General features: G+C 44.5%; 1 protein-coding gene across 2 annotated transcripts in view; it reads right to left on the minus strand.

Moving 5' to 3' along the window:
• Window positions 1-9,529: 9,529 nt before the first annotated feature.
• CAP2 (cyclase associated actin cytoskeleton regulatory protein 2) overlaps window positions 9,530-16,570 on the minus strand; it is a 165,103-nt gene continuing 158,062 nt past the window's right edge. For both annotated transcript variants that reach the window (XM_055125639.1, XM_055125638.1), the window contains exons 12-13: window positions 13,364-13,504; window positions 9,530-11,219 (exon numbers count right to left, since the gene is read on the minus strand). In XM_055125639.1, coding sequence (XP_054981614.1) covers window positions 11,136-11,219; window positions 13,364-13,504 — 225 coding nt within the window. In that variant the 3' untranslated portion in view covers window positions 9,530-11,135. The remainder of the gene's footprint in view (window positions 11,220-13,363; window positions 13,505-16,570) is intronic.

The following is a 16,570-nucleotide window of genomic DNA, read 5'->3' on the forward strand; positions in this document are numbered from 1 at the left end:
CAGCAAGCATCTTCCAACCATAAGGGGAAGTGTTAAAGGTTGTTGATTTCATTCTGGGGTCCTTAAAGCCCGTATATCAGAGAATACAAGCAAGTATGTTAAAACCAAGCACATGTGTGCTGCTCTAGGCACATCAGTGTGCTAGAGTATAAGAGGTCGTGCGGCTTTGTGCTCCAGGAAATACTGCGTCACTGTCTTCCGGGAGCTTTCTTTTATATTCTCTGGATCTTGGCCATTGATGAGATTACATGGCGCCGGGGCAGTTTGTGGGTGTGACTGCCAACCTACTGGAAAACTGGGGATCTGGGTGGAGGAGAACCAGTCCTGATCCTAACAGGTTTGGAGATCTCAGCCACGCATCCTGCATACCTGGGTTCCACTGCTGATTCCTTCATGTGTGAAGAGTAGCTTTGAGTATGGCTGCAGCTGGGTTCTGGAGGTTTTTGGCTGCTGGGGTTTTGCTCCACGCGGGGAGGGAGACTCAATCCACCCCCCTCCAAGGGGCCCCAGTGAAGACAGCCAAATGCAGGGGTAGGAGACTCTGCCGGATTTCTTTTTTCTTTTTGGGCCACACCTGGCGATGCACAGGAATTACTCCTCGTTCTGCACTCAGGAATCACCCCTGGCAGTGATCAGAGGACCATATGGGATGCTGGGAATCGAACCTGGGTTGGCCTCGTGCAAGGCAAATGCCCTACCGGCTATACTATTGCTCTAGCCCCTGGATTTCTATTTTTAATAATAAAGCTACACTCATTATCCCAGGTGGTGCTGGGAAATGGGGGCACTTGGGGCCCACCACAGTCATGCTTTAGTCAGTTCTCTGTGTGGAGCTGGAGGTTCTGGGGGTGTCCCCAGAATGATGGGGGTAGCTAGGCATGTGCTCTGAGACCTGAACTCTGTCTTTGGGCCTAGAAGTAATATTATAAATCAAAAAGAAAATTTAAGTTTTGTCTAAGAAGTTTTTATGTTTTATATTAAAAAATTTTAGAAAAGATTTAAAAAAATTGAATCACTCTGAGATAGACCCTTATTCATGATTAGGTGTCAGTCGTACAATGTTCCAACACCCATCCCTCCACCAGTGTACACCTCTCTCTCTCTCTCTCTCTCTCTCTCTATCTATCTCTCTCTCTCTATCTCTCTCTCCCCCTCTCCCTCTCTCTTTCTCTCTCTCAACTTTCCCCAACCCCCCGTTTGGGTATTGTGGTTTGCAATACAGATACCAAAAGGTATTCCTTTACCTACTTTTAACACTCAGTTCTTGTCCAGCGTGATCATTCTAGGAAATTTTTCTAACCTTATATATATTTCCCCCACTGTGACTTTTGCCCCAAAGGGTTAAAAACCCTGCTCACCCAGGGTCCTGACTGAGACCTATCACTTGGAAGTATTTAATTTGTGGCACTGAATTAACTTGATGCTAAGCAATTATGCTGGTAAATAGCTTTTACCAATTCCTCCATCCCCACAAGCAAGCATTAAGAAATATTGACTTTTTTCCTAGAGTATATATTTTTTGTATTGCTGAAAAAGTTAAAAAAAAATTGTATTCTTCTGAAACAAAGACTGGAATCTGTATCAGGCAAAACCCAAATTGGGTGGCTCTTCTATTGGGATGCAAACCAGAGGGGCTGGTACCCAGGTGTGACTCCCTGGCAAATAGCGCCCCCAAGTGTGTGACCCTGTCACTGAGACAACAGCAGCAAAGGGAAGAAAATGGAAAAGTCAATAAAGATGATTGGATGTTTAATAATTCAATAAACAATTATTGGCATCATCAGAGTCCTGGATGTGGCTCAGTGGACAGAGCGTGTTGTGCTGTGTATGTGAGGCCCTTGGTTTCCATCCTCGGAACTTGCCAAACCTCCCTGTCTCCCCCTTCCATGAACTATAAAACTTCTAATAATCAAATATTTAGTCAAACAAATTCAAACATGAACTTTTTTTTTTGGCTTTTGGGTCACACCCGGTGATGCACAGAGGTTACTCCTGGCTTATGCACTCAGGAATTACTCCTGGCAGTGCTCAGGGGCCCATATGGGATGCTGGGAATCGAACCCGGGTCAGCCGCGTGTGCAAGGCAAATGCCCTACCCACTGTGCGGTTGCTCCAGCCCCCAAACATGAACTTTTATAAATGATTTTAAAATTTTAAATTTTGGGCCAGGGCATTAACTCCTGGCTCCGTGCTCAGGGATCACTCTTGGTGGGGCTTGGGAGACCATGTGGGATGCCTGGGATTGAACCCGGGTTGGCTGCGTGCAAGGCAAAGGCTCTTCTTGCTGTGCAATTGCTCTCTCCCTCACCATTTAAAAAAAGAATAAAATATGAGTAGTTTTGAAGAAATGTTCCATTGGAAGTATGTTGATCTGATGAGATGTCTAAGAGACACTTATTTATGTAAAACTGTAGAGTATGGAATTAATTTAATCTGAGAAAATAGTTGTCTAGCCAGTTGGTAGCAGCAGCTTGCAGAATGCAGACCATATTGCTTGTGTAATTATTTTAGAGGCGTACAAATGAAAGAACATTCTGATAATTCCCGAGTGAGCCATGTCTCAGTTGTTTAGTGGTGCGACAGCATTCCCTGAGCCCCACATTCACAGAGAGAGCTCACATGAAAATAGCCCTCCTTTCCTCTTCGGATCCTGGCAAATCAGCTATGACTGAGTGCGTTGGGAAGTGTGGGCTGTCTGGTGAGTTTGGAGAGGTTATTTAATGAACTTAGATTTTCATCTGCTATTTTGTTTTCAGTAGGCATATGCAACTTCTTTGATTTGTCATTGTAAGCAGAGCTCGTCTTTATTGATGGATTGGTTGGGGGAGGGGCACACTCCAAGCTCTGTTGCCCGGAGGCTGCTCCTAGCAGTGCTCAGAGAACCACGTGCGGTGCTGGGAATCAGACCCAGGCTTCCTGCATGCGAAGCTTGTGCCCAGCACTTCCGGCTCTCTCCAGCCTCCAGCCTCCAGCTGTGGCCTTTAGATCCAAGCTTCATAACGGTGGAGGAAATGACTCAGTTTTGCATCTAACTTTTCTCTTCCTAGGTTATGGAATGTATGCATGACTCACAACTTTTTATCTTGCTTTTTGGGTCACACCCCGTGATGCTCAGGGGTTACTCTTGGCTCTGCACTCAGGAATTACTCCTGGTGGTGATTGGGGGACTATATGGGATGCCGGGGATCAAACCCGAGTCAGCTGCATGCAAGGCAAATGCACTACCCGCTGTGCTATCGCTCCAGCCCCTCACAACTTCTTTAAGGACCATCCTGCTGTAACTGTATAGCCTTTTCCTAAAGAAACATAGCCTGCATATGTTTTTGTAATAGACTTCTATAAAACATTTCACCTCTCTCTTCTAATAATGCCATGAGACATCTTCATATCATGTGAATGACAATGTCTTTCAATATCCTAAAGGACCGTAGCTGTTGTCAATGCTTGATTGCAGGAGGAATCATTTCTTTGGAGCTGACGGTCTGGAGAAGCCTCATTCTGATATTTTTCTCTAGTGTTTTGAATGGGGTTCGATTTCTCCGCCTGTCTCGGAGATCCCAGCAAGCTACCCGGAGTATCTCACACGCATGGCAAAGCCTGGCAAACTACCCGTGGCGTATTCGATATGCCAAAAACAGTAACAAAAAGTCTCACAATGGAGACGTTACTGGTGCCCGCTCGAGTAAATTGATGAACAATGGGATGACAGTGGTAACAGTGATACAGTGATACAATGATACATTGGTGCAGGTTGCCAGGGGCACTGTGTCATTAACATCACCCCTGTTAGGGGATGTATACCATTCATGATGTGTGGCCATGATCACATCCCACGAGGACAAGGAGCAGGAGGAAACAGCCCTCCAGAACAAATTTCACCTTCTCCTCAAACAACTTTCATGCTCTCTGGGAGTTTATTGGCTCTGAAGTAGAAATACAATCATAGTGTTTTTAAAAAAACAACTAAAAATATACACCCGCACCTCCTGATGAGTTAGAGCAAGATGAGTTATTGATGGCATAGGAAATTAGCAACCGAATCTTCACAAAAATTCCTTTGCAAAATTTGGTGAATGAGGGGGTTGGGGGGGAACAAAAGAAATTTGGTGAATGAGAGTTAGAAATTAGTGTCAAAGCTTCAACGTACTGTCAATGGTGCCTTTTGTTAATCTGGATCTCCATGTCAGTTAGGAGATATCCTTTTTTTGATTTATGTGGTCTTAAAATCAAGATATTAAAAAACAGCATACTTAAAACTCAAATATGCCAAGTTGTAGTTTTAAGCAAGAAGATTGATTAACTTAACTTTGGTTTGGGGGTGTACCTGGCAGTACTCCGGGCCTACTCTCAGCTCAGTGTTTCAGGGACACTGCTGGTGGTGCTTGGGGGGTTATGGTGCTGGGGATATTTGTGCCTCTTGCATGTAAATCGCAAGTTCCAACCCTTTGAACTCTCTCTCCAGCCCTCCACCCCCAAATTTGGGAGTGCACCCAAGCAGTGCTCAGAAGAACTTGGGGGCTACTTGTGTTCCTTGGTCAACTGGACCAGGGGATTTAGTATTGCGATATGAGGCTATGAAGGTGTTCTGATCCTTCAGTGCCAAGAACCACTCAAGTTACACTCAGTGGCGATCTTGGTCTCAAAGGTCATACCTAGGGATGCTCAGGGCACCATATGATGGCGGGTTCAAATTCAAGTTCATGCTCTGCTGACCAAAATTTTATTGCTAGGAAACATCATCTGTCATTAGTTGCATATTCAATGTCAAGTTACTGAAAAAGCAATAGAGGAAGAAAAAACAATAGTGAGATCTGGATGGGTTGTCATCACTGAAATTTGGCTCTCTACCGGCAGCACAGATATACGCTTCCTCATGTACAGCAACATTGAAATGGTTAAACTTGCAAAAGAAATCTGTGAAACATTATAAATTTAGCTTGTCTCAGTTGGAGCAATTAAAGCCCTTAAAATTACAGTGGTATCTGAAGTGGTGCAGAAAGTGCCAATGGTTTAAAATAATTCTTTTGAAATGAGCATGTTTAATGAAAGTCATTTCTGGAATATTAAACTTGTGAAATGGTTCCCAAGGAGTTGGTATCAGAGACAATGGAAACGACCCCAAACTTCTGTCCAGTTCCGTACTCCGAATCTCCCACTAACTGTTACAATGATACCCTGAATCTCACAGGGGCGCTCCTCCAGAGACGGTTCTTTCAGCATCTCCTATCACAGGGAATGGCTGGTTTTAAATCTCTGATGAAAAGTGTGGGGAAGCTGCTAAGTGAAAGTAGAATGGCAGATGAGCATATGTGTGGAAAATGTGCATTAATCCTCACTGTGTTACATAAGGAGCAGGAGGATGAAACACTCGGTGGAGACTTGGAATTAGGAAACTGTGCATGCATGCGTGTGTGTGTGTGTGTGTGTGCCTCTGTGTGTGTATATGTGTATGTGTATGTGTTTGTGTGCGTGTGCAGGTGTTTGTGTTTGGTAGTCATCTGGTAATTGACTAGGTAAAGAACACAAATGAGTTTTCAAGGAGCAGGAAAGGCAGATTCCTGCCTCCCCGCCCACTTGGGGTCCTAGCTGTCACACCCACGATCTGCCTCTGGGCGCCATCTCTGCGCATGAGCGGCCTTGGTCCAGAGACACAGCGGTGAATCCCGGAAGACAGCAGCTCACTGGAGACCGCTCTGGATCTCGTACCTTGCCAACTCTATCGGGGCACCACAGATGGAGTGGGTGCACCCTCTCCGCCCACTCCAGATGCAACTCTGGTGGCCACAAGCGGTTCCAGGACTAAGGCTCCAGCCACGTGGCGGTAGCGGAGATGGTCTGGCCCTTCCGGTCTCCCTGCCCACTTGGGGTCCTGGCTGTCATGCCCACGACCCCCCTCCCAGCGCCATCTCAGCGCATCAATGGCCTTGACCCAGAAAGTCCCAGATGAATCTCAAAATGGATTAGCTCCCTACAGAGATGCCTCTGGACCCCAACCATTTACAATTTTAGAATTCCAGAGGATCGCGGCCACTTTTGCGGCCACATGACCTCTCATGATATTCATGATAAGCAACATAAAGTAAATTATCTGGCATCTGCCCCCTGGCAGGCAGGCTTGAATGGTGGTGGGAAAACTTGAAATAACGGTGGTGGAAAGGAAAGGTTAATGGTATGGGATTGGTGTTGGAATAGCGAATGTAATAAATTAATGTGAACAAACTTATGAAAATAAAATTTTTTAAAAAAAGATGGAAAGGCAGGCAGAGAAGTATGGTAGTGATTTTAGGGCACTGTTAAGGACTGCAGTGGATGAGTAACAGAATCCAATGACTGGATTTCATTACCTTTGAAATGTGGTAATACTAGAAGCCAAATTACAATAGTTATTAAAAGGAGAGAGTGTGTGCACCCATATGCGTGTGTGTGCCTATGTATGTGTATGCATGTTTTCATGCATGTGTGTGCATAGTTCTCCTCCTCCTCCTCCTCCCTCCTCCTCCTCCTCGTCCTCCTCCTCCTTCTCCTCCTCGTCCTCTTTCTTTTCCTTTTTTCCTTGCTTTTTAGGCCGTAACAGGCAGTGCTCAGGGAAAACTCCTTGTTCTGTGTTCAGTGATCGCTTTTGGGTTGCAGTGGGTCTTCGGGGGACCATATGTGGTCCAGGGATGGAATCTGTGTTGGCAGCATCCCAGCCAAGAGCCTTACACCTGTTGTACAATTGTTCTGGTCTGTTCTTGTTCTGTTTCTAACCAGTTGTTTGACTTTGCTGATGTCACTAATCTCCCTGGACCTCAATTTTTATTTTTAATCTTTACCCCTAAAATAATTGAAAGGGGCCACCACTGGTGGCCAGATATGGCCATACACAGAACCGAGAGCACTGGCATGAGAGTTGGTGCTCTAGCCTTTACAGGCACCTCCCTGGCCCCAGTTTTTTACATCGTGAAGAAGATTCCTTAATTAATTCATTTGGACTTTAAGATGTTGAAGGTGACAGTCACTGGATGAAAGAGTAAATGAATCAAGCAATAATGTATTTTTTACCATTCTAGAATTTCCATAGATAAGTGGTTAATGCTGGTTATTCAATTTAAGAAATCTTGTTATTGAAAGGAGGCTATCAGAAATGAGATTATTTCATGAATATAGTATTATCAAAAAAATTAGACAACAGAAACTGGAATTATTTTCCCATTAAAATCCTATAAAATAGTATTTTGTAACAATAAAAAATAAAAAGGTGTAGGAAACAATTGACATTTTCCTGACACATTTTCATTCTGACCTCTTGTAAACATCTATGACATGTAATTTCTGCAATGAAGGATTTCTTTTAAAAAAAATCAGTTTGGGGGGACATTGGTGCTGGGAAATTACACTGGTAGAAGGATTGAAACATTGTCTGACTGAAACCCAATCATGAACAGCTTTGTAATGCTCTATCTCATGATTATTCAATAAAATTAAAAATAATATTAAAAATAAATCAAAAGAAAAACAAAATACTAGTTTTAAAAATTAGATCTTTTTTTAGTTTATTTTTAAAATTGAAGCACTGGAATTTACAAAGTTATTCATAATTGAGCTTCAGGCAGACAATTTTCCAACACCAATCCAATCCCCAGCATCAACTATCTTCCAACAATATCCTTAATTTCCCTCAATCTACCTCCTATAAAGGCACTTTTCTTTTTTTTAAAAATTTATTTACTTATTTTTAATTAGTGAGTCACCGTGAGGATACAGTTACAAATTTACCCATTTTCGTGCTTGTGTTTCCCTCATACAATGTTCGAGCACCCATCCCTCCACCAGTGTCCATTCTCCACCACCAATGAACCCAGTATCCCTTCCACCCACCAATCCCGTCCCCTGCCCCAACCCACTACGCCTCTGTGGCAGGGTATTCCATTTTGTTCTCTCTCTCCTTTTGGTGGTTGTAGTTTGCGATAGGGGTATTGATTGGCCATCGTGTTCAGTCTCTAGTCTACTTTCAGCACGCATCTCCCTTCCTACGCGGGATCTCCAACCACATTTTACTTTGTGTTCCCTTCTCTATCCGGGCTGCCTTTCCCCCAGCATGTGAGGCTAGCTTCCAAGCCATAGAGCCAACCTCCTGGTATTATATGCTACTATTCTTGGGTGTTAGTCTCCTACTCTGTTATTTTATATTCCACAGATGAGTGCAATTAAAGGCACTTTTCTAAGTCTGATTTTTGTAGTTAGGATTTTATGCTTTGTTTTGTTGGTTTAGTGTTTCAGATATCTAGATAAAACACATCCCTTCCTCTCTGACAATATTAATAAACTTGCAATATTTGGTAACACTGGAATTCAACAATATGTCAGAAGGGAAACATACTGGAAATGATGCACTATCTCTGGTCCCCGTTTTCCTGTCCTCTGCCAAGTGTGTTTAATTCAGCATGCCTAAGAATTCCGCAGGCCACAGGACAAAAGAGTTGACAAAACAGTTGTCTAAACTTCAAGTCCAGACTTCTAGTATCTGCGGTGAAGCATTTTGAAGTTTGATGCCAAATTCAAGGTCTGTTAAAGGATTCTAAGGCTTATTTATCAATATAAAATTATACTCTATATGGGTATGTATTATGTCATTTCAAAAGTTTTTCTTCACTTGAAGGTTTTTTTTTTTTGGGGGGGAGGGCACACCAATAATACTCAGGGATTACTCCTGGCTTTGTACTCAGGGATCGCTCCTGGCATATTTGGGGACCCTTTGGGGTACCAGGTATCAAACCCAGATCAGTCATATGCAAGGCAAGTACCCTATTCTCTGTACTATCTCTCTAGCCCTATTTCTTATAGAAGTTCATATATTATCATCTAGTTACCTATACATTAAAAACATCTGTACTACCATGTTATACTTACAAACTAATTTTCTGAGATGTTTATATGAACAAGGATCTATGAGAATTTTTCCCAATGAAGAGCCCTTGCTTTATAAACCTGGATTCTAGAATTTTCTTTTTCTTTCTTTTTTTTTTTCTTTTTGGGTCACACCCAGTGATGCACAGGGGTTATTCCTGGCTCATGCACTCAGGAATTACTCCTGGCGGTGCTCAAGGGACCATATGGGATGCTGGGAATCGAACCCGGGTTGGCCACATGCATAGCAAACGCCCTATCCCCTGTGCTATCGCTTCTGCCCCCCTGGATTCTAGAATTTTCTAACTGAAAGTTACTCTAGGGCCAGGGAGGTGGCTCAGTGGTAGAGCACATGCCTTGCATAAATAAAGCTTGGCACAGATCCCTGGCACGGAGTGAGAGTAGGGGCAAGATTGCGCATGTGTGCATTCCAAGAGAAGAGTGAAGAGTCAAACGGCAAATGATATTTTGATCTGCTTGGAAGAAGTGATTGTCTTGTGAATTTACAGCATGCTGGATAAACTCTCCGATTCGGTGAGAAGGAGACAGCTGTTTTTCCTAAATCTGTCATCTTAACCAGATGTAAATTCACACAGAAAGAAAAAGAAGAAATTTTAATACCCAGAATTCATCACAGTATATAAACAATTTAGAATTTTATTTTATTTCAGAATAAGATTATAGTCGAAAAGATAGTTACTAAAAGCCACAACACTATTCATATGGATAAAACTTTTATAGCAAAACCTCAGTGCATGAGCATTAGTAATTTGAACTACATGGTATCGAAGATATTTTTAAAAAAGGAAATTATGTATTCCAAAGGCTGTAATAGGCACAATATATATACTAGTGTTAGGTCTGCAAGCATCGTACTATGTACTATAATTTATTACGTATCATCTAAGAAGTTGCAAAATTTTCAGCTGTGCTGGGAAGATACAAAGAAATATGATGGTTACTCTTATATTGAAAAGCATGTACTACCAATACTAAAAATAAGAGCAGCAAGCAAAACCAACCAATCATTCTGAAAGTTTCCGAAGACATAATCCATCTATGGCTTTTTTATGTTCATTTTTGAGACTATTAAGCACATCTGCAAGAGTAAAGAAGAAAGTGGTCATGGTATGGGATGTAGTGCAGTGTGTACGCTCTGCATGTATGTGCTCCCGGGATCCCTCCTTCCCACACACTCACACATCGTGAAACATTAACGACAGCATGTGCCAGACACTGGATATTTCATAGGGTCAAAACTGGAAAAAAAATTGAGAGCAAAATTGTGAGGTATTACAGAGCAAAGAAACAAATAAAAACCCATTTCATCACTCTCTTGTATAATACTCTTTTTTTTTTTTTGCTTTTTGGGTCACACCCAGCGATGCTCAGGGGTTACTCCTGGCTTTGCACTCAGGAATTACTCCTGGCAGTGCTTGGGGGACCATACGGGATGCCGGGGATCGAACCCGGGTTGGCCGAGTGCAAGGCAAACGCCCTACCCGCTGTGCTATCACTCCGGCCTCTCTTGTATAATACTCTTTAAAAACAAAATGAAAGGCTTTTCAAGTGATATGGCAGAAAAGGTATAAATCATTAGAATCTACTTTCTGTTTTAAGTACCTATAAACCATACAGATCTTCCAAGGACCAAGAAGTTGAATACGGTCCAATGAGAGTATAATTTTTTTGCGTAATTTTAAAAATAGGTTAAAATATGTATCCATGCTGACAGTATACTCATGCTGATAAAGGTAAGCATGTAGGAAAAAGAAGAAAGCAATCCTATTTTTCTGAGCATCTAACATACGGCATCGTAAAATGGTCAGAGGTAAAAATGTGTAATGCAGATTCTTATAGGCTTTAGTTTTTAACTAGCAATAAACCTAAGTGTAAAAGTGAACCATGCAATATTTTTACCTAGTGCTACCGTGATAACAATAGAAAGGGAACAGGACTCCTCTTCCCATTAATGCAGTGCTCACAAGTCATCACGTGGAACTCAAATCACACACACACACACAAAAGCCAATCATGAAGCAATGTGAAATACTCCAAAAATGCCCATGAAAGCGTGCCGGAAAGGATGTAGCTCGTATCAACAGAGTTGTTGGCGGTCAACACGAAAGCTGTAGGTGTTACTGCAACTTCTAGGTCTTTAATGCTGCTTTTTTTCTTTTAAAGAATCTTGATGGGGAGGGAGAAGGGGGAGGTGGGAATTGTGTCAAGGGGTCCAGTCTCTCTGTAGGCTAGGCCATAATTTCTGCAGGTTCAGTGACCAGTTTGGATCCATCCCACGCTGTCTTGAACTGTTCAGGAACGGGAAATTCTCTCTGGCAAAAAAAGGCAAGAAAGAACCAAGTTATTGAAACCAAGGCTTCCTTTTGCAAAGACAGAAGGCAGATTGGTGTCACTGCATGATGGACAAAGACCCTTGCTGGGAGTCCAAACTCATCAGAGTGGTACGGGGTCTGCCAGCACTAGCATTCCAGTTAGAATTTACCTGGAACCAAATAAAATTTTTCCCCCCTAAGCACTGAGGTATGGGAGTGTCGGTAACTGCCGTTGGAGCCAACCCTCTGGAAAGACCCTCCTCCAGGACACAGAGGCCTGGGAGGTGAAGCGGCCGGCTCCCAGGGGCCTCAAGTGGGAGCATCTCAGCCAGAATTCGAACCTAGACAAGTCTCACTTACCCTCTGGTCTCCACCAACCCCGCACAGCATCATGGGGCTTAGTCAATGCGCATGCTCCGATTGTGAACATTGCCCAAGTAACCAGCCTGAGGCTGCGTTTCCAGCAGGTTCGAGGGCAGCCCGAGGCTTGCAGTGCCCGGCAGAAAGGAGCTGGGAAGGGTTTCTCCCTTGATATCTGTGTCTCGTCTTTGGTCAGTGAGCAAACAGCACCCTCTGGGGTGTGTACGGATGTATGGCCCTTTGTCCTGCCACTGACAGGATGCGTGCGCACGCCTCACCCACACAGTGGGTGCACAGTGGACAATGCGGAATAGCCATAAGGCGGAAATGGCTCTTTCTGGTGAAGGGATTCTCCATGCAGCTCAGTGGAGAACCCAGAGAGAAGCTGTGCTCTTGGCGGTGCCTGGTGAACACTCAATGCTACAGAAACCCCAGGGATCTAAGAACCTGATGCGCGCATCTTCCTCACTGACGGGTCTAGCTATTTTATTTTTTAAACAGCTAAATTTTATGAATTATTATTATTATTATTATTATTATTATTTGCTTTTTGGGTCACACCCAGCGATGCTCAGGGTTTACTCCCGGCTCTGCGCTCAGGAATTATTCCTGGTGGTGCTTGGGGGACCATATGGGATGCCAGGGATTAAACCCGGATCAGCTGTGTGCAAAGCAAATGCCCTCCCCACTGTGCTATCACTCCAGCCTCTGGGTCTAGCTGTTTGTTTTGGAAGAATATTTTTAAGGGAAGACCCATCCCGGAATGCATGAAAATCTGTCCTGAGTTACATCCGCCCCAGAAAGGCTTCAAATTCTGAAGCCAGGAAGCCACAACTGTCATGGACCTGCTGTGTGCAGATGTACATGTTATGCGTGTCGGCCCTTGTGTGTGCAGGTGTGTGTGGTCAGGATCTTTTTGGGGGCTCTTCTGGATGAGTCACCAGGTTTGGGGTTTGCCTCCACTACCAGGTAGAGAGATTCAGCCTGAAGGCAAAGAACGCCCTCTGCCCCCTGGACTCCTTCTCTGCTCCCCCACCTACACTCAGCTGATTCGTTGTTGTTTTGGGGCCACATCCAGCTGGAGCTCAGGCCCTGTGCTCAGGGACTGACTCCTGGGAGGCTCAGGGGACCAAAAAGGGTACCAGGATGGAAGCCTTGCTGGCTGCGTGCAAGGCAAGCGCCCAATCTGCTGTGCTCATGTGGCTGACTCATGATTAGTCTGAGAACCCTCACACTTGGGTATCTCCCCACCTGCCCTTTCTTTCTTCTCCCCAAGCCATTGCATTTTCATTTCTGTTAAAGGACAATATTTAAGAATACGCAAAATAGGGGCTGGAGCTATAGTACAGCTGGTCGGTGTTTGCCTTAGAGGAGGCCAAGCCGGGTTTGCTCCTTGGTGAACCCTATGGTCCTCAAGCAACACCAGGAATAATTCCTGAGTGCAGAGCCCGGGGGTAACCCCTGAGCACTATGGGGTGTGGCTCCAAAATGAAAACAAAACAATAGACAAAATAATGTGAATGCAGGTGCAGGGTAATTTGATACAAGCCAGCCCAGCCGGTAATTATCAGTCAACTGCCTGGAAATCACAAAGGCAGGCTTGAGCTTCTAGGAGAGAAACTAAGAGGGGAGAAGATGTGTGCAAGGTCCCTCTCTGAATTCTCTCCTGCCTGGGCAGCGTATGGTCAATGGTGCGTGCAGGTTGGTAGTCAATGCATCAGTCCCCAAGAACGTCAACGACAAAGGCACAAGCATCTTCTCTCCGGTCTCTGGAAGGTACTTACATAATCCCCATCCTGAGGAATCAGGATGTTCATTTCTGACGACTTGGCACTCACAATCGCACAGTCCAGTGCCTCCTCGCTGAGGTATATGTGGCAGCCTTCCGTCTTATTAATGGAGATTGTGGGCACTTTCCCCATTACCTGCCATGGAAAAAAAAACAATAAAAAAACCTGGGAATTAAAACAAAGAGACAGGGGCCAGAGAGACAGTACAGCAGGTAGGGTGTTTGCCTTGCTCATGGTCACCCCGGGGTTTGATCCCCAGCATCCCACATGGTCCCCTGAGTGATTCCTGAGTGCAAAGCCACGAGTAAGCCTGAGCATTGCCAGGTGTGACCCAAAATAAACCATCCCCCCTGTTGGATATTTATCCTAAGTGCTTTATGTTTTATCAGTGAATTGTCCCTTTTCCACCCCCCTAGAGAAGCTTACAGTGCTTTTAGGAACATCCCTTATCCCCGTAGTTTATCTTTAACCTTTCCTTTGTGCTTTACCTCTCACCGTTACAATTCCCCAAATCAGGGTGTATTAATTGTAAGTCTAGAACTCTGGACTTTGTCTTTGTAGTAAATTACTTGCTTTTTTCAGTTCCCCTATGCCTTTTCTTTTCTCTTTTTTTTTTTTTTTTTTTTGCTTTTTGGGTCACACCCGGCAATGCACAGAGGTTACTCCTGGCTCATGCACTCAAGAATCACCCCTGGAGGTGCTCAGGGGACCATATGGGATGCTGGGAATCGAACCCGGGTCGGCTGCGTGCAAGGCAAACGCCCTACCCGTTGTGCTATTGCTCCAGCCCTCCCCTATGCCTTTTCATATTTTACTATCGAGCAATGTTCTTTGCTTAGACACAGAAACACCGTTAGTGCTGTGCTCCTAATATTTGGGCATTGATTGACTCTGAAATATATCTACTCCTGGGCATCTGTCATGATGACTTGACTCAAGCGTTGGTTGCTGTAGTTCCCAACACCCCAAAAAGGGAGGTCCCGCTGTGGACCTTGGATGGACCCAGGAAGAACAGCAAAGCTATCCCAGCATCAAAGTCTAGAAAGCATAAAAGCACGGTCTTGATGCAAGTCGTTATGACTTAAGAGATAGAACCCGCATAGGGCAGGACAAGTTGACCCGGCTTGAGGATTTACAGTAAAAGCCTTGCTTGCCCTCGGAGCCCAGAGAACTAAGTTCTGGAATCTATATCTCTTACTGTGTCCATCCAAATAACTGCAAGAATTAATAAGAAGAAAACTGGATTGTTCAATATTCACTAGGAGTGAGGGAAAGAGCAAAGTAATACAAGCAAGACAGATGTCCCCGATGTCCCTGGGAGACAGAACATCTCCTTGAGTTCTTCCCCCAAGAGAGCTGTCTCCGTTGAAAGGCTTGACCTCTGTAAATGATCAACGCCCCTCAGATGAGCTCTAAGTATGCTAACAGCTCTGCTTTAAGCAGGTCACTTTGACCCTCAGTCTGTGGTTCCCCCCATCTCTTTGATCCCCTTTGGGGAGGTCAGAAAGGTGGTTCTTGGCCACTGAATGCACACCCACACATGAACTCACGCCCCCAAACCAAACAGGAGGCAGAAGTGACAAGAACTGAGGGTAAGTATAGCTCATGTGGGGTGGGGGATGGGGTGGGGGATGGGGTGGGGTGGGGTGGGGGGGCGGTCCTCTGGGTCAGGGCAGGTGGCTGCTGTGAGGTGGCACCATGGCCCGCTGAAGGTAATGCAGCCGATGTCATGCGGGGACAGAATGAAAGGGCCACACGAGGGGATTCGCTTTCTTCCCTGAGACAGACGAGAAGGATTAAAACAGCAGCTGAATGTCTCAGAAAAAGTCTCCCAAGCTCACGGGTGGATGTGAAACATATATTTGATTTCCTGATAAAAGAAACAAGATGCATTTGCCTTTTTTTAAGTTGCTTGAAATTTTAGTTTTGACGAATCTCTACGAAAACTGGACTAAAACAAACATGAATATTGTCCTTGCAGAGTGAAATGATTCTGTAACGGAGTGGATTATTCCCCCGCCCCCCACTCCCAACCCAAGCCTAAATAAGAATAAATAGAAGCCCGGCGATTCTTTTCACAAAAGTCCTTGGCTGGATAAACATCTCCCTTGGCTGAATGCGACGACGCTTAAATGAGATCATGAGGGGAGGCATTTTGAAATGTATTAATTTCAGGAGCCCAAACCAGAGATGCGATTCGGGCTTCTCATTGTATAGGTACATAAGAGCATACAAAAGAACCCGGAGTTGGCATTGTTACCCAAATCCAAGACTTGTAAAAATACTGATCAGTTTTAAATTTCTTCTTAAGCAGTTTTCAGACCCTCCCCCTCCCACCTCTATAAGGGCAGATTACTCCCCCAATGGCCATATTACAACTCTATAATTTTCCTTCTTGTCATGGTAATTGGAGCGATAAAGAAAGCTCCTCTTTCACCCTCAGAAAGGCCTGTGTTGCCCCGTGAAGGAACCACTCCTCGAGATGGTGCAGGTGATAGAAATAATTCCTCAGGGGGATGTCTAGCCAGGTCACCGCATTTCTGCTTGCTTCTCTTTCCATAGAAACTGGACACGGAGTTGGAAATGAGCCGAGGCAAAAAAAAAAAAAAAGACAGAGGTAGTTCAAGGTCAGGTCCAGACAGGACCTGCCATAAATTAAATGATACCTCTAACTATAATGTCAAGAATGTGTCAGTGGAGATGATAGTTCCGTGGTATCTGAATTTGTTTGTTTGTTTGCTTTTTGGGTCACACCCAGCAATGCTCAGGGGTTACTTCTGGCGGTGCTTGGGGGACCATATGGGATGCTGGGGATTGAACTCAGGTCGGCTGCCTGCAAGGCAAATATGCTACCCGAGGTACTATCGCTCTGGCCCTGAATTTGCTTCTTGGAGGACCAGATCTGTCTGAAGGCCAGACAAGGAAAGATAAAAAGGGGGAATTATCAGTGAGTCTGATGGGCGGCCTGCCCTGTTAGGATGATACATCTGATTTCCATGGCTTTAGTGATGTTGCTTAAAAAATGCAGAAACAAGCAAGCTAACAATGCTGCGACGCCTTATGTAGCTGAAAAGCCAGTCCTGACCTGGTAAGTCTTGTCATTTCCGGCACTCTGGTAAACACTGAGGTCATGGACATGCTTTTCCCTATCTGCGAGCACTTTGATTTTTGAATTTGCTTTTTCCTCCATGAACCTAGAAG

Source organism: Sorex araneus, chromosome 2 (assembly GCF_027595985.1).
Source record: "Sorex araneus isolate mSorAra2 chromosome 2, mSorAra2.pri, whole genome shotgun sequence".
Taxonomy (NCBI): Eukaryota; Metazoa; Chordata; class Mammalia; order Eulipotyphla; family Soricidae; genus Sorex; species Sorex araneus.